Source organism: Oncorhynchus mykiss, chromosome Y, assembly GCF_013265735.2.
Source record: "Oncorhynchus mykiss isolate Arlee chromosome Y, USDA_OmykA_1.1, whole genome shotgun sequence".
NCBI classification, from domain to species: domain Eukaryota; kingdom Metazoa; phylum Chordata; class Actinopteri; order Salmoniformes; family Salmonidae; genus Oncorhynchus; species Oncorhynchus mykiss.
Window position 1 is genome coordinate 22,877,349 of NC_048593.1, and position 23,671 is coordinate 22,901,019.

At 42.0% G+C, this 23,671-nt stretch overlaps 1 protein-coding gene across 1 annotated transcript in view; it reads right to left on the reverse strand.

Moving 5' to 3' along the window:
* Positions 1 to 23,671, reverse strand: part of LOC110509819 (BMP/retinoic acid-inducible neural-specific protein 1) — a 120,715-nt gene that overhangs the window by 40,295 nt on the left and 56,749 nt on the right. Inside the window, exons 3-5 of the mRNA XM_021590941.2 lie at positions 19,354 to 19,544; positions 16,001 to 16,170; positions 6,188 to 6,293 (exon numbers count right to left, since the gene is read on the reverse strand). Of these exons, the coding sequence (XP_021446616.2) occupies positions 6,188 to 6,293; positions 16,001 to 16,170; positions 19,354 to 19,544 (467 nt within the window). The remainder of the gene's footprint in view (positions 1 to 6,187; positions 6,294 to 16,000; positions 16,171 to 19,353; positions 19,545 to 23,671) is intronic.

Here is a 23,671-nt window from a genome sequence, read left to right on the forward strand (position 1 = left end):
AAAAAATGTATAAGAAAAAATACAAATAAAAGTAACAAATAATTAAAGAGCAGCAGTAAAATAACAGAAGCGAGGCTATATACAGTCGTGGCCAAAAGTTTTGAGAATGACACAAATATTAAATTCCACAAAGTTTGCTGCTGCTTCAGTGTCTTTAGACATTTTTGTCAGATGTTACTATGGAAAACTGGAGTATAATTACAAGCATTTCATGAGTGGCAAAGGCTTTTATTGACAATTACATGAAGTTGATGCAAAGAGTCAATATTTGCAGTGTTGACCCTTCTTTTTCAAGACCTCTGCCATCTGCCCTGGCAGGTTGTCAATTAACTTCTGGACCACATCCTGACTGATGGCAGCCCATTCTTGCATAATCAATGCTTGGAGTTTGTCCGAATTTGTGGGTTTTTGTTTGTCCACCCGCCTCTTGAGGATTGACCACAAATTCTAAATGGGATTAAGGTCTGAGGAGTTTCCTGGCCATGTTTTTCCTGGAGAGAAGTGGCTTCTTTGCTGCCCTTCTTGACACCAGGCCATCCTCCAAAAGTCTTCGCCTCACTGTGCGAGCAGATGCACTCACACCTGCCTGCTGCCAGTCCTGAGCAAACCCTTTCAAACTTTTTCAGCAAGTTGGCTGTCAAAATTGTACTGATAAATGATGGGGAATACCCTGCTCATCCTTCTGCAGCTTGCCTGCCAATGCATGCGTTGTCCCAACCAAGCACCCAAGCTAACCGGCTAAATTTGACTAGCTTGCTAGCTTGTTACTTTCAGACACAAATGAGGAAACACCTCACTGACCATTTTTCTCACCCTAGCGGAGCTTGTTAGGCTGTTTACATGTTAAATAGAGTTTTTGTGACTAACTGGTACTTTCTTTGCCTACGTTTACTGACACCGGTTTACATTCGTTCAGCATAGTTAGCTATCTAGCAAAGCGATTCACATGTCGTGTTAGCTAACCAAATGACAAGTGCATCTATAGCTGTGTAGTCACTGAAAAATTATACGAGGGGAAAAAGTCAGTGACTCACCCACTCCTATAACGACATCACATCCTCCTAGCAGCTAGCTAGCTAAAGTTAGGCTCTGTGTTTTTAGCATGCCAAATAAATAGATATGCAAGCATATTAATCACATTTTGACTTACTTGTGATCATTGCCCTTGCTAGTTTTATTGACATTATTGACATTCCCAGCCTTAGTTACATTTGTCAGTTTCTGTCCAAAACATTGAATCACTGAAACTGAAACAGTGCATCCCAAATGGAGGCAGCAAACAATGTACCAGGCCAGCTGTGATTTACAACCTGATAGTAATATTTATTGGTCTGCCAAGAAATGTATTGGTGAATTATATTAATCATGCATTGAACTGCATCCATCTATTCTGCCAGCAATGCTTTAGTGTATGTCATGGAATGTTGAATCAAATATAACCTATTTTTAAACCCTCTTATGAAGTTGCTTTTGTAGCATAAACTGGGATTTAAAAAAAAACTGATATTATGATTGTCTGTTTGTTTCATATCTGCAAAGTATCTAAAATGCTGTCAGTTCCCACACAAATACACACCACCATACCAACACACATCACGAAATGATTGCTGCAAAGTGCAAATGTCATCTGATCACTCCTTATATGCTGAGAGTAGTAAGCACTTCTAAGAGCAGGCTGTCAGAGTATTCTTTCGTTATCTGCATGTGGGCCTTGACATTCACAGAGGGCATAACACCTCGCGGCTTCAGTTCAATATTTTATGATCAATCGAGGATGTGTGGAGAGGCACTACACCAGCAAAGAGAGAAGAGACAAATGACTCTATAGTGCAGTTTATAGGACCTGAGGTTCAATTGGCACAAATAACCAGCATTAGTTTAAAGGTTGGAGGTGATGTCAAGCCATCTACTGTAGCATAGATATCCAAAGCTTCTGCTTTTGGCATACAGTAGCTTCAATGTTCACACATAAGTGTCATACTAACAGGAATATAAGAGCAACATTTTCACATGGAAATACTGATCTGTCACAGCCGTTTATATCACTAGTTGGATTAAATGATTATGAAATCATAATACTCTCTGAAGAGACACTAAAGTGTAAAGAGGTGTCACCAGCTCAGGAATGACATTGAAGTGTCATCAATTTTGAAGAGTTTGTGATAGTTGGCATATATTAATACCACTCTGATGACAAAAGCTTTCTAATTAACTCTAAATCTGAGATTATAATTGCTTTTAGAGGATATATTTCAGTTGTAGTACACTATAAAACCACCTACTTTAGGCTAATGTGAAAAAAAATGCTTTCAAAACACCCCTTCATGAAATAGCAGGATTTGAAAAACTCATCTCGTTCTCACCGAATCGTATCAACCTGCAAGATAAAGGCTGTTCATCTGGCTGTCACATATCAGTTGGATGACAAAACGTTAGTCTCCAAAGCAACAGAGGCCATACAGCAGTTGCATGGGAATGAAGCCCTTTTATACCCTATAGATTCAGTTTGAAAGCATTTATGACAGACAGAGTAACTCTGGTCCTATTATTGCTCATACAATTTCTTTTTGGGACAAAATTGAAAAACAGTGTAACTGCAAAACAAAATGGCATGCCTAGACTCCAATGCATAACATTTTGGAGAATGCTCTTTTTTATCCCCCCCCCCCCCCCCCCCCAGGGGTCCAATGTGGAATGCATAACCTTGGAAATATAACTTTTTTTAAATTTAACTTGGTAAGTCAGTTAAGAACAAATTCTTATTTTCAATGACAGCCTAGGAGCAGTGGGTTAACTGCCTTGTTCAGGGGCAGAATGACAGATTTTTACCTTGACAGCACAGGGATTAGATTTGCAACCTTTCGGTTACTAATCCAACACTCTAACCACTAGGCTACCTGCTGCCCTTGAACAGTAATGATTTGAAAAAGACACATACACATTACCAGGTAACACATTTTTTTCTATATTTACAATTCAGGTTGGCTATGCTGGCCTATGGTGTCCCTTGGCAAACCCAACTACCGAACCTCCAATCATGGGATTTATAAATCAATTATATGGGCTCCTGAAAGGACTAATCTCTAGAATATATAAACAACTTTTGGAAAGCTCATATTCTGAGCTATCCATTAAAAAAGTATGGTCCACAGATTTAAGTGAGCTGAACAACCCTTCAACTGGAACAGAATATGGAAAAAAATATTCTTAGAATCCCATACATGTATACATTTACATTTTGTTCACAGACTGTATTTAACACCAAGGAAATATTTTGCTATGAAATTGGTCCCAACTCACAACTGTTCACTGTATCCCCTAAATCAGGATGGCACGTTCATTCATATGATGTGGGAGTGCCCTGCAGTTAAATGCTTTTAGGACATAATGTATTATTCATTTTGCTTTGCATCTACTATGTTACTTAATGACGACTAGAGGGTGGGGGGTGACTGACAAGCAACCCTTTAAGGGTTGGGGGAATGAGATAGGAGGTTGGGGGTGGAGGCCCACTTCTTTTTTGTTTTCTTTTCCTGTACATGATGAATGTATTATTACTTTAACTGTAATATGATCAAAATGATCAATACTTTGTAGTTATGTACCTTTTTTTAAATGTTTCATTTTCTTCTTCTGAATGTCAGCTCACAGGTACAACAATAAGATGTGTGAAATAATGAATGGAACATATGATATTAACAGAATACGAAATTATATGAACTTAAATATTGTATCTTTAACTCATCCAATGGAAAAAAATGACTAAATAAATTGTCTGAATCCAAAGGGCACTTAATGATTCCTTTGGTGAGAGATTTAGTGGTGTAGTCGAAAATATCTGTTTTTTGATAATGAAGGTAAACTGCATAAATTAAAAAGTGATAGCTTGTCTCAGGAACTTGACCACTTTTAACGGTGGCTTTCATCACTGTCCCAATGGGAGCTGTGGAACATCTAAGATACAGTTGCAGGTGATTCTTCATAGAAGAAGTGTTGGAGATGACAATGAAGGATTCCTTCAAAAGCAACTCACTAATTACAACGTTTGTCTACTTTGCAAGCTTATAGTTGTCTACTTTGCAAGCTTATAGTTGTCTACTTTGCAAGCTTATAGTTGTCTACTTTGCAAGCTTATAGTTGTCTACTTTGCAAGCTTATAGTTGTCTACTTTGCAAGCTTATAGTTGTCTACTTTGCAAGCTTATAGTTGTCTACTTTGCAAGCTTATAGTTGCCACTCAAAGATGATATTTGCGTGTCAATTAATGTTACAAATGTAATATTGAATACAGTATGTGATCTAAGTATACTCAGACTATAAATAAACTTCTGTAAATAAGTTAATAAAATAAACATAACAAAATCTTCCCTATTGATTGGGAGGTCTAAAATGAAGTAAATTCTAATATTCTGATTGCTCAGGCTGTTGGGTTTGATTCCTTCATGGGCCAAACACACCATGGATAAAAGTGTCAGGTAAACTGTATGACAATTTTATTAGCATAAGGACAGAAGATCCATGACAAAATGAATGGGAGAGAATCTCCCAGAGTGGAATTATGGAGCAAATCTCTGGTTCATTCCACAAAATACATTCATATTCAATCCGCAAGACAGCGCAAATCAGGTGAAAGTCCCTATGAGGCTTTTTCTCTATGTATGAACAGATTTTCATTATGTGAATGGACTGGGGGCTAAAGTGGAATATTGACCCTTAACCCTCCAGCCATTGTAGCATTGGGTTGGATACTCATGATTCCCCGCAGTGGATCCGCAAAAGAAAAATTGGCTGATGAGTGGAATGAAAATATTATTTCAACCCACAGGCAGGCTCGTGGTTCAGAACAATTATACTTGGGGTTGAAAATGTTTTAAATAAAGATAAAATATTTTCTACAAACCTAGGAGCTTTTTGTGTTGAATTGCAATGCGAATTCCATTATGTTAACGGTGAGGCAGACATAGCCTAGGCCAAGGCTATCAGCCATGCAGTGAGAGAGCGCAGGGAACTGTCCATTATTTGTCTGGTGCTGAAACATTCCTAATTTGTCCATGTGATGTAAAAATGGTAAAAAGCAAAATGTAACAGAAAAAAATACAAATAAATGTTATGTGAAATCACCGGTTTGGAACTATTTTAGGGTCATTGTGGACAAGGAGGACAACAAGCTTGTAGATGGATACACAGCTTGCAAAAGTGCAAGTAGGTATTTGTTACGATAATTCAGTTAATTATTACATTAACTCAGGCTTTCGTTCAATTAGATCATACACAAATCATATAAAGTTTAAACCTGTGCGGCTGGTAAAAGTTTTTTTGTATTTTTTTGTATTTTTGCAGCCTATAGCCTATTCGATTCCGGGAATTGTTTATTTAACTTTCAATTAAACAATTGTATTATCTAAACAATATTGAATGTTGCAACGATGTGCGCTGAGAGTCGGGAAGCAAGTTCAGGGAGTGAGTGTTTTAATAAATAAACACAACAAAATACAGAAATAAGAAACACAAACAATGCACAGACATGACACGGGAACAGAAACAATGACGCCTGGGGAAGGAACCAAAGGGAGTGACATATATAGGGAAGGTAATCAGGGAAGTGACGGAGTCCAGGTGAGTCTAATGACGTGGTGCACGTAACAATGGTGACAGGTGTGCGCCGTAACGAGCAGCCTGGGGACCTAGAGGCCGGAGAGGGAGCACACGTGACAAATGTAAAGGTGTTGTTTTGTTATGTCGTCTATAAGCTTTCATTAGGTAAGAAGAAGGCTAATTAGAAGGTTCTTCTTCAAAGCGATTTGAGTCAATGTGCTGCATAGTATTGTGAAAATAATAAGAGAGGCCTATCATTCTTAATTCATGGCATGGTTTCCTTTTAACCAAATGTTGAATAGAATTGCAGACAAATGAATTAGTCCAGTGATAGCCTAATATCCTACTACTTTGGAGTCATAAAAACAATTAAATGAATAGATTTTATTTAGCGGGTCATGGATCGGCTCTCAGAAGAATTCTATACAGGAGGTTCAGGTTGTGGAGGAAAATCTGTCCTGATGTTGGATATCGGATGGGGCAATTAATTGATGTGGCCAGTGGGGGGCGGGTGCGGCAGAAAAAATCTGACCCCTGCAGGACTCTACTCCCATGGTGGAAGTACGGTCAGGGACATGAGCGGGGATGTTTACCTTGAAGATGGAGCTTGCTCTCCGGGCTCTGCAGGAGGACAGAGCTCACCGAGTCCAGATTATCATAGCTGCTGCATCCCAGTGGGCCAGTACGAGTCTCTGTCACCTGCAAGAGAATCAGGACAAAGATGAGAGGAACAGTAGGGGACAAAGACACCTGCAGTGTGTGTGTGTTGGAGTGAGGGAGGATAGGGGGTGATCATAGAGAGAGTTATTTTCATGAGAATTTGACTAGACTCACAAGCTGATATCCTGAGTTGAGATTTAGGACTCGATTCAATCCATAGCGCTGGAGATCTATGCTGTAGCGCAATTGAAATGTAAAGTTAATTTCCAATTGAGCCGACATGCAGTATTTTGTGAACACGAGAACATTGTCATATCATTTAAAACACACTGTATTGCAGGTCTTCAGCATTACAGATTTAATCGAACCCTTACACATGTCACATACACTACATAGGTGCAGTGAAACATGTTGTTTTACAGGGTCAGCCATAGTACCAGGGTGCAAATTAGGGCTAAGTGCCTTGCTCAAGGGTACATCAACAGAGTTTTCACCTGGTCATCTTTCACCTTCGAACCAGCGACCTTTCAGTTACTGGCCAAACGCTCTAACCGCTAGGCTACCTGACGCAACATGTAACTCATCAAGCAGTCATTGGTATCATTAGAGGGTCGGATTGAATATTTTATTCTTGACCTTGTGTCAGGCATGGTTATATTTCCACGTAAATAAGTGGTGTGCGGCATTTCCTTTACTAAGAAGGGGACACTCATCAACTAACAATATCTGTTATTAGAAACATAGCACATACTGTATTTCTATTTAATATGGATCCCCATTAGTTTATGCCAAGGTAGCAGATACTCTTCCTGGGTCCCAGCAAAATTAAGGCTATGATAAATACTGCTGGCTGTGATTCATTTAGCTATGGATAAGCCATTCATATTTCAAATGGGACTGTGTGAGTAGTTCATAAATATCTGAACTCCATGTGTGTGCCACGCTAGCACATACGTGTTCTGCGTTGCTCCGCTAAGTGAACCGTATTTGGGCCAAAGCGCAGAAGACAGCGTATGAGGTCTTTCTAATCAGCACTTCTATAGGTACCTCCTTATTTCCGTCTGCGACGTGTACCACCACCGGCTCCTAAGACCTATTTTCTTTTAAGGACCTTTAAAGATGTTATTTCCTTTTAAAAGAGGCAAGACGCTAATGGACTTTTTTCTTCAATCGGTGCCTGCGCCCCACTCTCTGCTAGAGAATATCACTTCCCTTATAAAAGTCACAGACATCGCCTCTCTTCCTGCCCAAGCTTCAATCTATGGGATAATTAGGGTTGTCAAATGTGAGGGTGCTTTTAGGTCTTAATACACGTCTAACTTTAGACTTATTTAAAGACATTGCTCTTGAAAAGAAGGGTGACTTTCTTCCTTTTTATCCCCTTTTCTTCTCGTAACGAGCTGGCCGGCAGTGCTCAATAGTACTTTCACATGATTCCAAGAAGCCAGATGCGATGCTACTCAGCAATGGAGATTAAGAGAAAAAACTCTTGGCATTAACCTCAATGGAAAATCACTCAGTCTCTGGCTCAGTTAGAAAACTCTTAGCTTGAATGAGGGGGGTTGCGTTGGCAGCTTGCATGAAGTCCAATCTCGTGAATAGGGGTTATCGAAGATGCGGGAAGGGTCCATAGTCAAATACTTAATGGTGAACAAACATGATTTACAGCTACATTGATACAGAGCGCAGATACAGTGATGGTTAAACCAGATCCTCAATTCACCCAGTAAAATGTGTTTGTGTCCTTAAAGGCCCTAGTTCTCCCTTCCTGCTTGGAACATGCTGGTTAAATCAACATTGTTTCCACATCATTTCAATAAAATGATGTTGAATCAACGTGGAATAGATGTTGAATTGATGTCTGTTCCCAGTGGACATTTTCCCATCTTTCATTGTGATTCGGGGCCAGATGGCAGGCTGACAAGCAGGAAATTAGACAGATGTATATCTTACCCTTGACGTCACTCTGTTGTGGGGTAAAACTGAGAGTGATAGGCTCCCAATAAGCTTCGCAATAACATTGCTTAACATTAAAGTGTATGTCCCTTCCTGCCAAATGGTAAATATGTTATGTTTTGAGCACAATAGACAACATAATTTGTATCTGTTTATTATTTATGAGTATCTAAAGTTAGGTATGCTTGCAGCAGCCATACCACTGCAACTGTCCACCACTGCAAACTCCAAAATGTCAGAAAGCTACAGTAAAGTTACTGACTGAGAATCCAAAACAAGAACTTTTCGAATTTCTCTGCAGCCCTGCATAAAGTTTCAAAGTAGATTGATTACTGTGCTTGCCTGGCCTATCAAACCATGGCATCTTGATGGGTGCTGACAGGGTGCTTTTCTCCCGTTGCTTATCACATAATAAATGACTTCCTATAAAGGTCGTATTGCATGATGCATGGTATAACCTAGCAGAGTGAATAACTGGTCTTTATATAACCTCTGGGCAACCCCATTGCTGGCAAAACATGCACATGCATGCACGCGCATGCATACACACACTCACTCACAATGTCACACATACTGTACACACAACTGTGTGCACTGTGAATGCAGAAAATACATCAGACATTTTCCCTCGATCAATGTGTGCTATAGTGCAAGAATCATATTGTCAAAAGGAGGGAAAATATAAGATTACTGTCCTTGGTAAACCACCACTGATTCTCACTCACTCACTCACTCACTCACTCACTCACTCACTCACTCACTCACTCACTCACTCACTCTCACACTCCATTTATTGGTTTGCCAGATTATAAAAATGGCATACGACGTAATAAAAATACAAGGAGCAATCAAAGAGCTGAAACAGGCCAAGGGGGATTTAGAGGATTTGGATTATTAAGCGGAACACAACTCAGAATCCCAGTGGGGCCATACTGTTTCATAGTCCTATCTTTAAACCATGGCTCTAGAACACGCTCTCTTCGATCTCCAAAATTCAGTATACCTACACTCTTTGACAAAAAAAGGTGCTATCTAGAACCTTAAAGGGTTCTTCGGCTTTCCCTATAGGAGAACCCTTTGAAGAACCCTTTTTGTTTCTAGGTAGAACCCTTTTGTGTTCCATGTAAAAGTAGAACCTTTCTACAGAGGGTTTTACATGAAACCCAAAAGGGTTCCACTTGGAACCAAAAAGGGTTATTTTATGTGGACAGCCGAAGAACCCTTTTGGAATCATAAGCATATTTGGATTATAATGAGAGGAACAACGTTATCCTGTGTTTGTCAATTTTAGGATTTGTTTGAATTGCATACTCAATCTTTGTCCAGAGCAGGAGAATTGGTTTGTGTTAGAGTGAAAACATACTACAGTACATTGCATCCTATCCATCTCTTCTCATTTAGATGGATCCCACTAACGGTTATAGCATATTTCCTGTCAATTATGTGCACAATGGATTGCTAAGAGCATGTCACGCTGGAAGCCTCAGGAGCAATGGCATTTCAATATGTTATGTAACGGGGATGAGTGGCAACGTTATGTCTAATACCCATTTTGTTTAACAATATCACCATGTATTTTTAATTAACACCTATTCAATTATTCACATTATATGCCATTTTCATGGTGTCTGTGATTCATAAGGACTCAAGTGAACTTCATGCACTGTTGCAGTCATTATTCAAAATGTATAATTGTAGATTTTTCCCTCCAGCACCGACTGACAGAAAAACTATGGCTGCAATAAGACTGGCTTCAGGAGGCGTTATTGCAAGCTTGCTGAAGTTCAGGAAATTGCTTGCCCTTGCAGCTCAGATGAAGCACAATCAACCAATCAATCCTTCTTCGCCCCTCGCTCTTTGTTTCAGAGAAATATGTAATTAACTACTAACTTACATCCATGTATCCCACCAGATCACAAGGTGCTTGTAATTTCAAGACGAATTAAATTACCTCATTCACCAACAATGAGCCCACATGGCAGTCATTTTGTGCTGCACATCTACACTTTATTACGGCAGTGTAGAGGTGAGGAGTATTACTACTGACAACGTTTGTGGTATAGCTACAGTTAGTGAATCAAGGCACAGTTATTAGCATTACTGCTTATCAAAGGCTTCAAGACATCGCCTAGCCCTGTCCTCTAGCCATTTCAGAAATATTTGCTGTCACACAACTCTGGTGACAGCAGGTAGGATTAAAAATCATGTTAGCCTGAGAGAAGGAGGGAGAGAGGGAACGAAGGAATAGATTGGGACTTGATGATGGAGTGTCTTCATCAAGGGAATGCTGTCAAAGCAGAGCTTTCTTAATGTGCCTATCACCTGCCACTCACCTAATGACTTTCTATTTCTGGAAACAGGGAAATGAAGGGAGAAGCTCCCCAGTAACTATTCATGGCTGGACACATCTCAGAATAAGTTTGCTTTTGGAATGTAATGTGATTCCATGGAATTTAATAATTACACTGTATCACATGGCCTACCCGCAAAACTCATGATATGTCAGTTGGTAAAATTGGTAGTGCTAAAACTGGGTACCAACATATAAAATACAAATGCATTCATTAGGCCACAACCCTCCCCAAACAAGTAATCATAGCTGAGTTAAATTCACAACCCCAAAAAATCTGTGTCACCCCAAAAAACAATTCCAATATTTCAGACACATTTGGCTCCACACTACTCAAGAGGACTGTGGGCCACATAGGTGGCAATCAGAAAGGACAAACAGGATTCTGGCCTGTCCCATAGATCCGGCATGGACGCCTGGAAAAACAACTGCTGCATCATCAGTAAATCTGCATATTGAATCCTAGTGTAAATCAGGCCGGCAGAGTGACTCTTCAGGGAGGTGACCTTGTGGGAACACTGGCCAGCGTCACACAGCAGAAACCATATTCAGACCACCCCTGCATAATCATCCAGGGTCTTTGTCACAGATAAACAGTCTGCTCATAACATTACATTTTTTCCTCCATCTTTCAATAAAACACCCTACAGGGCATCTTATTTCCTTCTTAAATGATCCCCCCCTCCAAGAGTGCTATCTTGCAGCCAGCTATTGGATCCTGCTACACAGAAGCACACGTCTTACTTTTTATTTCTAACGGGAGGGGGATTGTGCCGTGCACAGTTTGACGCATGTTCTTCATTCTGTTGTGCTGTTCTTTATTTTGCTTAGTGGGCTACTGTACATGCCTGATTTAGGCTGTGCTACAGTTTTAGACAGTATGTTGTGTCCCAATTACTTGTTTGTTTGCCCTGCTGAGGCATGGGTGGATGGAAAGACAAACGAATAGGTACCCAGACTAGGAAGCACAATGAAAGATAGTTGGCTCTGAATGAATGACGGGGTAATGGACGGGTTGTCACATGGGATGACGCTGGAGAGACAAAGCAGGTACAGGGAGTAAAACATTTAATAAAGATGGACATGGAACGAGACAGGAACAGCGTCAACAAACTAATACTAAAGACAAAAACAATACAATGCAGCCGTGGGGAACAGAGCAGGGGAACTGACAAATATAGGGGAGGAAATAAACAGGTGATAAGTGCTGATGCGCGTGACGAGGGAAGGCAGGTGTGCGTGATGGATGGCAGGAGTGTGTGATGCAGGGCAACCTGGCGCCCTGGGCGGGGGCAGGGAGCAGTCGTGACAGTACCCCCCCCCCCCCCTCTTGGGGCGCCCCACCTTGGGGCGTCCCACCTGGGCGAACTGGCCGAGACATGGGTGCTGGGCAAGCCGGCTGAGACATGGGAGCCTGTCGATCCGGCTGCAGAGGGGGAGACCGATGATCCGGAGGAGAGTGACGTGGGATGGGAAGCCACCGAACCAACCGAGGTAAGGAAACCTCTCGAGCCAGCCAGGGCGTGGAAGCCCGATGGGCTGGCTTAGGCACCCCCGGTTCCATCGGCGGCAGAATCCACCCCGACGTCACCAACAAAACAAAAGACAAACAAAAAAAACTCCTGGACCGGCTGGGCAAACAAGAACTGACGATCCGGCTGAGGCCCGACGTGGGATGGGTGCCATCCGAGCCAACTGGGGCAAAGAAACCTCTCAAGCCAGTTAGGGCGTGGAAGCCCGACGAGCTGGCTAGGCACCCCCGGTTCCATCGGTGGCGACCCAGAGCCGATGTCTCCATACCAACCGGAACGCCAGTACTCCCCGATGCTTCGTATGTTGGCTGATGCATTCTGTCACATGAGTTGACGCTGGAGAGACGAAGCAGGTACGGGGAGTAAACATTTAATAAAGATGGACATGGAACGAGACAGGAACAGCGTCAGCAAACTAATACTAAAGACAAAAACAATACAATGCAGCCGTGGGGAACAGAGCAGGGGAACTGACAAATATAGGGGAGGAAATAAACAGGTGATAAGTGAGTCCAGGTGAGTCCAATAACGCTGATGCGCGTGGTGAGGGAAGGCAGGTGTTCGTGAAGGATGGCAGGAGTATGTGATGCAGAGCAACCTGGCACCCTCAAGTGCCCAGGGGAGGGAAGTGTGGGAGCAGATGTGTCACGGGTTGATCAATAGAAATATGGATGGATGGATATTGCTGTGTATACACTGAGTGTACAAAACATGCTCTTTCTATGACAGACTGACCAGGTGAATCCAGGTGAAAGCTATGATCCATTAATGATGTCACTTGTTACATCCACTTCAATCAGTGTAGATGAAGGGGAGGAGACAGGTTAAAGAGAGACAATTGAGACATGGATTGTGTATGTGTGCCATTCAGAGGTTGAATGGTCAAGACAAAATATTTAAGTGCCTCTGAACGGAGCATGGTAGTAGATGCCAAGCGCACCGGTCCATGCTCCGGCAAATTGTGCTGTTCTGAGGGCAAAAGGGGGTGAAACTCAATATTAGGAAGGTATTCCTAATGTTTTGTACACTCAGTGTATATAATTGCAAGAGCAGTAGAAAAAAATGTATGCTCTTGGCAACTTTAGTTGTCATCTCTTCAATGTGTAGAAAGTGAAGAACAGTTCTATATTCTAGGAGACAAATTAAGTACTGTGGGAATCCTCCTATAGGATCTCAGTAACCACAGGTCAGCCCTGCCGTGTGTGTGTGTGTTCCCTTTAGTTGAATTCCAAAAAAGCTTATGTGCCAGTTAGATCGTTAAAGATTGACGTCGACATTGGAAGTCTATCCATGCACTGAGGATGTCAGGAAAGGCCTTCAAAACCAGCCACTAGGGCCATCAAGTAAACTTGGGTTTTGCTAAGGCATTGTGGATGGGGTTGGAGAATGGGCACAATCCCATGACTCTGGATCAGAAGGTTGCGTGTGAGATCCCAGTTGTGGATACTGGTTTTAAATGTTTTGTTTTAACCCTATCCCTTAACCCTTACCTTAACCATTCAGAATGAGTGCCTAAACTTAACACTTAACTTAAAAACGCCATGTTTGGAGAACGTGGATGAACATCTAATTCTGCAGTCTCAGCATATAATGTACACATGCACATTTCAACGCACACACATGGCACTCCAAGACTTCACAGCCCCAACAAACAATCTGCCAGTTACAGAGACACTTTGGCCCAAAAACCTTGTTTGTTTGGAGTTCTGCTATTTCAGCCACCCATGGGGCTGTGAATGTTTTGCAGCCAAAAAGAATGGAGGTGATGGTTGAGGCTTCCAGGCCACAAACATTCATTGGTTTGGGCAGATAAATTCCTGTGTGGGGTCTTAGAAAAATAACAAGTCCCTGGCTTGCCCTGGGTGTCACCGGGGCATTGGGGAGATGTCTTAGTTTTGATTAACGTTTGCAAGTTTCTGGAACCTCTTAAGCAGTGCTAAGGCTTGGGGAGATGGGGGGACGGGCCAGGGATGAGGAGTTGATAAATATAGCCCAGCTTGGCAGATCAGTGGATGCTCTCAGGCCATCCCCACTAATGCACACACACTAATGCCTGTACACTACTGTTCATTTTTCTGCTACAGCCTCAACTATTGAAGTGTCCTCCAGCAAGAGGTATCAGGGGGGAGAGAGTGTACAGACTAAAAAAGATTAGGGCTTACTCTAGACATAAGACTAACAATGTGAATGTCTGGTGCATGCATGCGTGGATGTGTGTGTGTGCATGCATGTGTGTTTGAGATGTGATAACATGATAACATGAGGATGTGGAAAATTGTGAAAGGGAAATGAAATACCAAAACTAGCCATCTCCAGAGCTTAAAACGCACATTTCACTAAGTAAACCCAGTACTTAACTCAAACTCTACACAGTAAATGTGCTTACTCGCCAGACAGGAAACAGTCTTAGTTTTCATCTCTATTGATGTCTTTGTGCCTGTGTTTTCTCCATAGACCGCAGCGTCTCACTGTGAAGTTTGACTCCCAGCCATATTAAATCAATATTGGAAGTGCAGGGCCTTGTTCTGTGTCTATAGATCCAGGCTGTGCGTCAGACTCAGCTTCCTCTCCACGTACAGATCGTTGTCTGTCTGCTACGTGACTGTAGGACCAGCGGCTGACTTTACTTCTGCCATCACCTTCTATATATAGTGGAAGAGATTGGCCCAGCCACAACAGATTTTTGATGATAGTACTTCTGACAAAGCATAAACCTTTCAATAGTATGTGTATCAGCTTTCATTTGTGTGGGCAGTGGCCTCAAATAATATTATTTTTGCTTTCATTTTTTCCCTCTTTTCCAGTCAAAACAGAAAAAAAATTGATCCTATTTCATATTGGGAATCAATGAAAATGGATTTTCTGTTATACTGTTTTCCTCCTCCTAAATTCTGTCTAATTTTGTCTTTCTTGTTATATGGTATTTTGTTCCCTTCAAGTGTCTTTGTTTTGCTTATTTGAAATATATATGGAGTGTTTCATCCTTATCTAATGCCTGAAGGATCAATTGTTCATTCCACTTAAAATGAAGATAGGATCAACATATTTTATTGGATGAATTGAATGTGATAAGTGTTTTTGTTGATTTGATAACCCTTCTGGCTCACTAAATAAACTATCTCCTCAGTTGAGACATATGGTGAGATACTGTAAATGATTAATGTAATTGTAGTGTAAAACAGATTGAATTATTAGTCATGTACTCAGTGTAAAACTATTCTTGACATTGAGTAGGCACATTCTTTGATGCCGCATGATTGAGGATGAACGCACACGCACGCACGCACGCGCACACACACACACACACACACACACACACACACACACACACACACTTCAAAATATTCAGAGATCTCCCACATACACAGTACAACTATTCAACACCGGTATGACTCAGAGATAGTGCAGGTTTGTCAGTCAAGAAGATAGTCAGGACAGGTCTTCTCTGGCTCCACACAGTGTGGCTGGTTACAGTGGCTATACTGTTGAGAATGCGCTGTGTGTGCTTCTTCCCTCCTCAACTCTTCGCCCAGCCCTGACTCAGCAGCCATTGTCAATTCTGTTTAATTGTGTCATGCTTGACTTCCTGCTTCCCAGCACCCTGTCTGCCAGAACCTCTTCATCCACCCGTCACTTAGGACTTCAAAAAGACGGCAAGACACTCTCCAGGGTGGCTAGGATGGGGCTGGAGGTGTGTGTGATAGTCATGTGTTTGTGTACCAGAACAACATCATGTTTGTCGAAATGCGGTTTATATCACAAAAGCTTAGTTAAAGATCACTTGTGGGATCACCAAACAGTGCTCAGACATTACACTACTTCTCAAACTCATTCGTTTGATGTCCAACTACTGTGACACATTTGAACATATTTATATACTGTATTTTTGTGTGTGTAAAGATGCATACCTTGATGGCATTGGTAGAGATCTGGATCTCATGGAGTTTCCTCATGGTGCCATCTCGGTCAATGAAGTAGGAGGAGGCCAGCTGGTGCAGGGCCTCCACGTTCTGAGTGGCGTTGACCAACTTTCTGTCCAGCTTGTTCTTGGCCATGTACATGGTCAATGCCTCCTCACCTACAGGGAAGACAGGAAGTGGAACTTATTTTATGATACAGTACAATAAAATACCATTGTTGACTTACTATTTTGCCTGGTAGCAGTATTCATTCATGTACAGTATGCACACTTTGTTGTCCATCGGTGGCTAGTAGCCATGGGGCTGCTGAACAGTGGGACAAAGGACAGATGCAAGCCCAATACACGTCGGACAGTAGGCCGCAGAGATTTTGAATAAGTGAACATGTAAACTTTTCAGTTTCCCGTACTGCATGTGATATATCGTGTTGTGTTTGTGTATTTGTATTCTGAAGTCACAGAATGATTTTCCATGTAAATGGACAATAAAGTACATCATATCGTTAAGCAACAAATATAATATAACGTCACTGTAATTATAATGTCTGGAGTGACTATACTGCCATTTATACATCAAAATGTCACCAGAAACTGTTTATTATCCCCCTAATAACTCCATATTATGTGTTTATAAAGGTTGAATATGTTAAGGGCGTAAGTGAGTGGATTGCTTTCACACCGAGGGAATGACCTTTAGAAGTAAACATCCTGATACCGCAGGGGAAGAAGCGAACACTCCAGCAGAAAGGCCTGAACCTTTACACAGCAGCAAACAATGACTCTGTGATCTACTGTAAGTGTACGCATGCCAACGCCTGTTTGTTGACACTTCGTAAAGGTTGAACAGCTCATTTTCCCTCCGCCGCCCTCTCCTTGCCGTTCAAAGAGCATACAAGCCAAGTTGTCTGGAACTCATTCAAGAACATGTCACATATGTTCACGACCCCCCGCATCGTGATTGGTTATTTGGCCCTTGGCGATGCATTGGGATTGGTCACTTAGCTTGTGGTGGCTGTGACCGGAGTGGCGACAGTCAGCCCCAATGTCTCATATCTGGTTGAAACAGCAGTACCATGGCATGGAAGGAGGATAGCCCCACTCTCTCTCTACTCTCCCTGCTCTTCCCCGGGGGAAGGAAGGTTACGCACACACCCTTGACCTACTGCACAAGGATAATGATACAACATTAACCCTCTATCGCTATAGCTTTGCCCCTCTCTGGCTTATGTGGAAGTAGGTCTACTGTACATAAATATGTGACTTTACTGCTTTTGCCCCAGTAAAGTCAGGCCCTAGCTATATTTTATCTTTGTGGGTGATCTTTTCATAAAAAATACATTGTCTTACATTTTACTGGGCAGCTCTTTGGCGCTGTGCCTCGATAATGACTAAATTGATTCATACCTATAGCTGAGCCTTCAGCGTCCTAAGCTCTGTCTCAGCCTATGGTCAATGATGTCATTCCCATTTTTATGGATATACATTATTGCCATACAGGGCCCCCGATTTTATTGGCTACTGTAATGAAATAATACAAGATGATGGATATATAAAAGCAATATATGAGGGGAAGGTATTGATTTGCCTGTATATCATTAACACCGTCTGCTGTCTGGTGCTAGGAGTGCTACTGGTGCTTAAAAGCAATGGAAATGTTAGACATAGGTACTCTATTGTGGAGTTAATGGTACCTGTGTGGGTTACAGGATATATTACATTATACTATTATACTGCACAATGGCAACATGTGCAGTGTTCAATAGTGTCTGCAGACCTGCAAACACACATGCACATACTACACACACGTACATGCATGCACACACATACACACACACACACACACACACACACACACACACACACACACACACACACACACACACACACACACACACACACACACACACACACACTCACACACACGCCATCACACATTCTCAATGGGGCCGGCCATCAGACAGACCTATTTTTTCCAATTAAACAGAGACTCCTTTTAGCTCATAAAGTGAGTCTGACGAAGAGAACATCATCTTTTCTGTACTCCTTTATCACCTTAGATGTAATAGCTGTGGGCCTGCAGGCCAGCTTTCAGTACACTCCTGGTTTCTGGGTTTATCGGCTCACATAATGGTGTTTCTTTAATGTGCAACCCAGAGATTAAGATGAGTGACTTCTAGGCCATAACTCTCTGAAATGCCTTCAAGGTTATACATGATATGGTGAAACTTAGTTAGTTGGGAGAGAGAGGGGGAAGAAAGACCGAGAATTGAAGAAAGAGACACAAACAAGAAAGAGTAAGAGAGAGAAGAGAGAGAGAGAGAGAGAGAGAGAGCGAGAGAGAGAGAGAGAGAGAGAGAGACGGAGAGAGGGAGAGATAGAGAGAGGGAGAGACAGAGAGACAGAGAGACAGAGAGAGACAGAGAGACGAAAGAGGAAGAGAGAGAGAGACAGAGAGACAGAGAGAGAGAAGAGAGAGAAGAGAGAGACAGAGAGACAGAGAGACAGAGAGAAGAAAGAGAGAGAGAGACAGAGACAGAGAGAAGAAAGAGGAAGAGAGAGAATGAAAACAGGGAAAAGAGAGAGAAGAGAAATAAAGATAACCTGCAACATTGCAATCAGTTCTTTGTGTCAAGATTCCTTATATCATTACCTTTAATAACGTCTGCATTTGTGGTAGTAGTGAATCATCCTCCTTGGAGTTAGTTTTATTTTGAACTTATTTATATTTTACCTAAGCATCATATTTCACCACAATATTAGATTTCTGAATTCCATAATGAGTGTGTTAGGGAAAATCACCTTGCAGGCTTGTATATATGATATTGCAACTCTAAATGTCTACCTATGAAATCCCCCACTTTCACTTTAACTGAATTATTGAAGCTGACTGTTTGACATTCAAGTGAAATCCTAGATTTAAACAGAAAATATATGTTTCTAAAGCAGGGCCTTGCCTGTAAAATGCATGAGCTCCAAAATGGTCAGCGACAGGTTGATACAAAATGTTGAATCAGATAAAACCACCTCAAATGTTATCTTAACAGGACAGAACCATGAGAAGAACCAGTGCAGATTTTAGAGGGGGTTACCATTCTATCATTACCAGCTATGCATAAGCTCATTTGACTGTCAAAACTACCAATTTACCAATTGATATCCCATCTATTTCCCCATCAAGAAGGTGGCATGGACAATGGACATTACCTTGTACGTATATAACAGGGCTTTGCCCAAATAAGGTAATGGGGAAAAAAAAACACAATAAGGAGTAGCCCGTGAGGGCATTTTTGTGGCCCACCAGTGTTGTCTTAGTAAAGTAGAAGTAGATATATGCTTTCTCACCTCCCAAGGTGGCGGATATCAGGATGTGGGTTCCATACTTCTTGATGATGGTGTCGATGAACTGTTGAGTGGAGGGTCGTCGCCCTAGCAACCGGACACTGCGCTGGAAGTCTGGCATGAGCGGCACAGGGTTCCGGATCAGGTCCCTCCTCTCAATGGCTGTGTTCCTCACCTTCCAACGCGCAAACTCCCTACAAGAAAAACAGAATAGGTAAATGCTTATGTCTTAATATATTCATTGATGTCATTATGACAACCATTTATGCAACAGCAACATCAAAATGTAAGGTAATTTTACAATTGGCACCTGCTATAGCAAGGATCTTCGCAGTGGACGTGATGTCACAAATGCCATACTCGTCTAACGTCCAAAACGGCATTGGATTATTTAGTTAATGTTCACAATAGCTAGTGGCAATGTTATCACAAGAGCGTAAGTAAATTGTGATCACATCCTTATTGAAAGAAAACTGCTGTATTGCCATCACTAAGTAAGAGAAAAAACATAGAAGCACTTGGTACTCGGTAATGACATTGAATTAGCTGATTTAGCTCTGCCTCAAGCAGAAAACTGCCAGTGAACATGATCTCCCGCCATCGAGACACCATGTTATCTAATCAAGGCAAATGCCACGCATGGCTGTGGGCTATCGCCTATTCTCTGTAGGTCCTGATTGTGTTTGCTAAGTAATAAATGATCATCATCAAACCCAACCTAGATCTGGGTCTTGCAATCAGGCAAAAAGCTTGGATCTGTAATCCAATCCCAATCATAGACCTAGATTCTCAAAAACATATGAATTGCACTCAAATGTCTATTATAGATATCCGATACAAAACAAACCAAGGACCTCAGCCACCCAAGCCACGACCTGTTCACCCCGCTACCATCTGTGGAGACGGTACAGGTGCAGCAAAGCTGGGACCGAGAAACTGATGAACAGCTTCTATCTCCAGGACATCAGACTGTTAAACAGTCCCCACTAGTCGGCCTCCACCCAGTACCCTGCCCAGAACCTTAGTCACTGTTACTAGCTAGCTATTACCCTTTACTCTACCCTGTGCCTTAGAGACTGCTGGCCTATATACATAGTCATGGAGTCATGGAACACTGTTCACTTTAATAATGTTTATATATTTTTTTACCCACTGCATATGTGGTTGGCGCGATCTTTGTGGGCTATACTCGGCCTTGTCTCAGGGTAATAAGTTGGTGGTTGAAGATATCCTTCTAGTGGTGTGGGGTTATATCCTGCCTGGTTGGCCCTGTCCGGGGGTATAGTCGGATGGGGCCACAGTGTCTCCCGATCCCTCCTGTCTCAGGTTCCAGCAATTATGCTGCAATAGATTGTGTCAGGGGCTAGGGTCAGTCTGTTATATCTAGAGTATTTCTCCTGTCTTAATTTAGGTATATTCTCTCTCTCTCTCTAGTCCACCTGGTCGTGCTGCAGCTCCAGTTTCAACTGTTCTGCCTGTGACTATGGAACCCTGACCTGTTCACCGGATGTTCTACCTTATCCTTGACCTGCTGTTTTCGACTCTCTCTCTCTCTACCGCACCTGCTGTCTCTAACTCTGAATGATCGGCTCTCTCTCTACAACCACTGTGATTATTATTACTTGACCTGCTGGTCATCTATGAACATTTGAACATCTTGGCCATGTACTGTTAAAATCTCCACCCGGCACAGCCAGAAGTGGACTGACCACCCCTCAGAGCCTGGTTCCTCTCTAGCTTTCTTCCTAGGTTCCTGACTTTCTAGGGAGTTTTTCCTAGCCACCGTGCTTCTACATCTGCATTGCTTGCTGTTTGGGTTTTAGGCTGGGTTTCTGTATAGCACTTTGTGACATCAGCTGATGTAAGAAGGACTTTATAAATAATTTTGATTGATTGATTGATACTGTATTCCAGTCCTGGCACATCCCATATAACCACTGATGTACTGTACACACCTTTTCTATTATACTGTCCATAGTATATTTACACACCATTAAACGTTCTGATGTTTCTTAATTTCTTTAGTAAAATTTGTTGGGGATTACGTGTGTATTGCTATGTATTACTGCACTGTTGGAGCTAAGAACACAAGCATTTCGCTACACCTGCCATTACATTTGCAAATGTGTGTATGATCTTGATTTGATTTGGAATCAATTCTGACCTATTGTGTAAATGGTATGGTCTAGTATCTGTAATAGGACTGATGGTATACTAATATCATTACCCTGGGTTATGGCTAGGGCAACTACTAAAGAGTTAGCTATGTGATCCAACAAATAAGAAAACCCTTCTACATCTATTACATTGCACAGTAGTCCAGGCGTTACTCAGTATTATCTCCCCGCTATTCATTTTAACAATGGCGTAGCTATTACATAATCAGCCTTTTCCATATGTGTTTGACGCAGTATGATGTGCCGTGACTGGCCCTGCCTAGGTCAGGGGTGTCTGATATATAAATATCCCCCCAGCTATAAATCTTTGATTTTTTATTCTTTGTCTGAAATAATCCCGCTGGTGGAGCAGTTGTCCTTTTAATTTCCCCTGAGACAGCTTACACTTTGCATGTTTAGCAACACAGGCCCGCAAAACAATTGTTACACGTTGAATGGGGGGAGGGGGACGGTGCTGTAATAAAAATGTCACTTGGCAGCTGGAAACGGAAGGCTAGGTATCCACGTACAATTAAGTCTACCTGCATGAGGCCGGCTCACATACTGCGTGCTGGGTACCAGAACAATTTGGATTCTGACACCTTGGAAGTCAGACAGATTTGTAAATCTCATTCAACAGGGTCCTCCTGCAACGTAAGAGGATTTTATGAGAGACCACATTTGTTTGGGAGACACCACTGGCCGTTAATTCAATTTTGAAGCAGGTTTTTTTCCCCCATCTACCCTATCATACTCATGCACACCCACACACACCTGCACGAAAGCACCCACACCTGCACGATAGCACACACACACACACACACACACACACACACACACTCACAGCCCTTGATGGAGGTGTTGTGGATCCATGACAGGTGAATCTCACTCTCTCAGCCTTTTTGAAAAGCATCTAAGCGCTTTCTAATTACCGCTCTTCAAGAGGATGGGAACACATGTATACAAATTGCATTGTGTCTGGTTTTGCATCAACAAATCTGAAGGTAAAGTAGGGCAGATAATGAGGCATATTAAGTCTCCACATGAAATCACTCATGAGATAGGTAGCGTACTTGCATGTGTGTGTGTCTGTGTGTGTGAGTCCATTATGTGCGTGGGTGTGTAATTGTATACTGTGTGTGTATATGCGAGCTTCTGTATATGAAAGTGTGTATGCGTGTGTGTGTCTCTCTGTGTGTGTGTGTGTGTGTGTGTGTGTGTGTGTGTGTGTGTGTGTGTGTGTGTGTGTGTGTGTGTGTGTGTGTGTGTGTGTCATTGGGCAATTGTCTAAGCACGAGTGAGGGAGAGATGGAGATAAAGAGAGAGAGAGAAAGACAAATAGGAAGGGCAAAATGAAGAAAGCTACATTCTGGTCCAATTTGTGCTTATCTCTCCACTGTGTTTGGCTCACGATCCAGCAGCAGCCCTACTCAGTTTTCTCATTTGCTGCAACCCCGTCCTTTGGATCAATGTCAATGAGGAAGTCAAAGTGTTGAAACGACCGCAGTGAAACGACCCCGTGGTTTAGCGTTGGACTTTATCCTCTATTGTCTCTCGACACTGGGGTAGAAATAAAACAGATGAAGGCTAAATGCAGGTTAACACAGGGCCCAGGGTAAATAGCACTACACATTAGTCTGACTCAGTTACCTAGTCTATCATTCATTAACTGATTTGCTGAAATCGTTGGCATGTGTGCAAAGAAACCCACAGTATACGTATGTGCTGTAAATGTAAAGCAGGATATGAAACGACTCATTCTCTTATCCGGGCAATAGTTGTGTTTACACAGACAGCTCAATTGTTATATTTTGCCCAATTAGTCATCAGAAAAACATTTGTGTCAAAAGATCAGAATTGGGCTACTTGTGTACACGCAGGAATATTGTTCTAGACATAATGTGTCAATACCATGTCGTCAACAAACAGAATTCCATTGTACATGCTGATTGCATACTGTATATACAAACAGTAATTCTGCTGTCCTATAATGACCTCTAAAGCATGCTTTACACCACCAAGACGTATTTTACTCTCCTAGACTCCTCTACCCTCATCATGATTGAGCTTTGAATAGGTCCTTGGGCCCAAATTGAAGGAAGGAAGGCGCTGCTAGGGTACACAATAGTAGGTCTTTGTAGATAGAAGGTGCTCTTTGGTAAAAG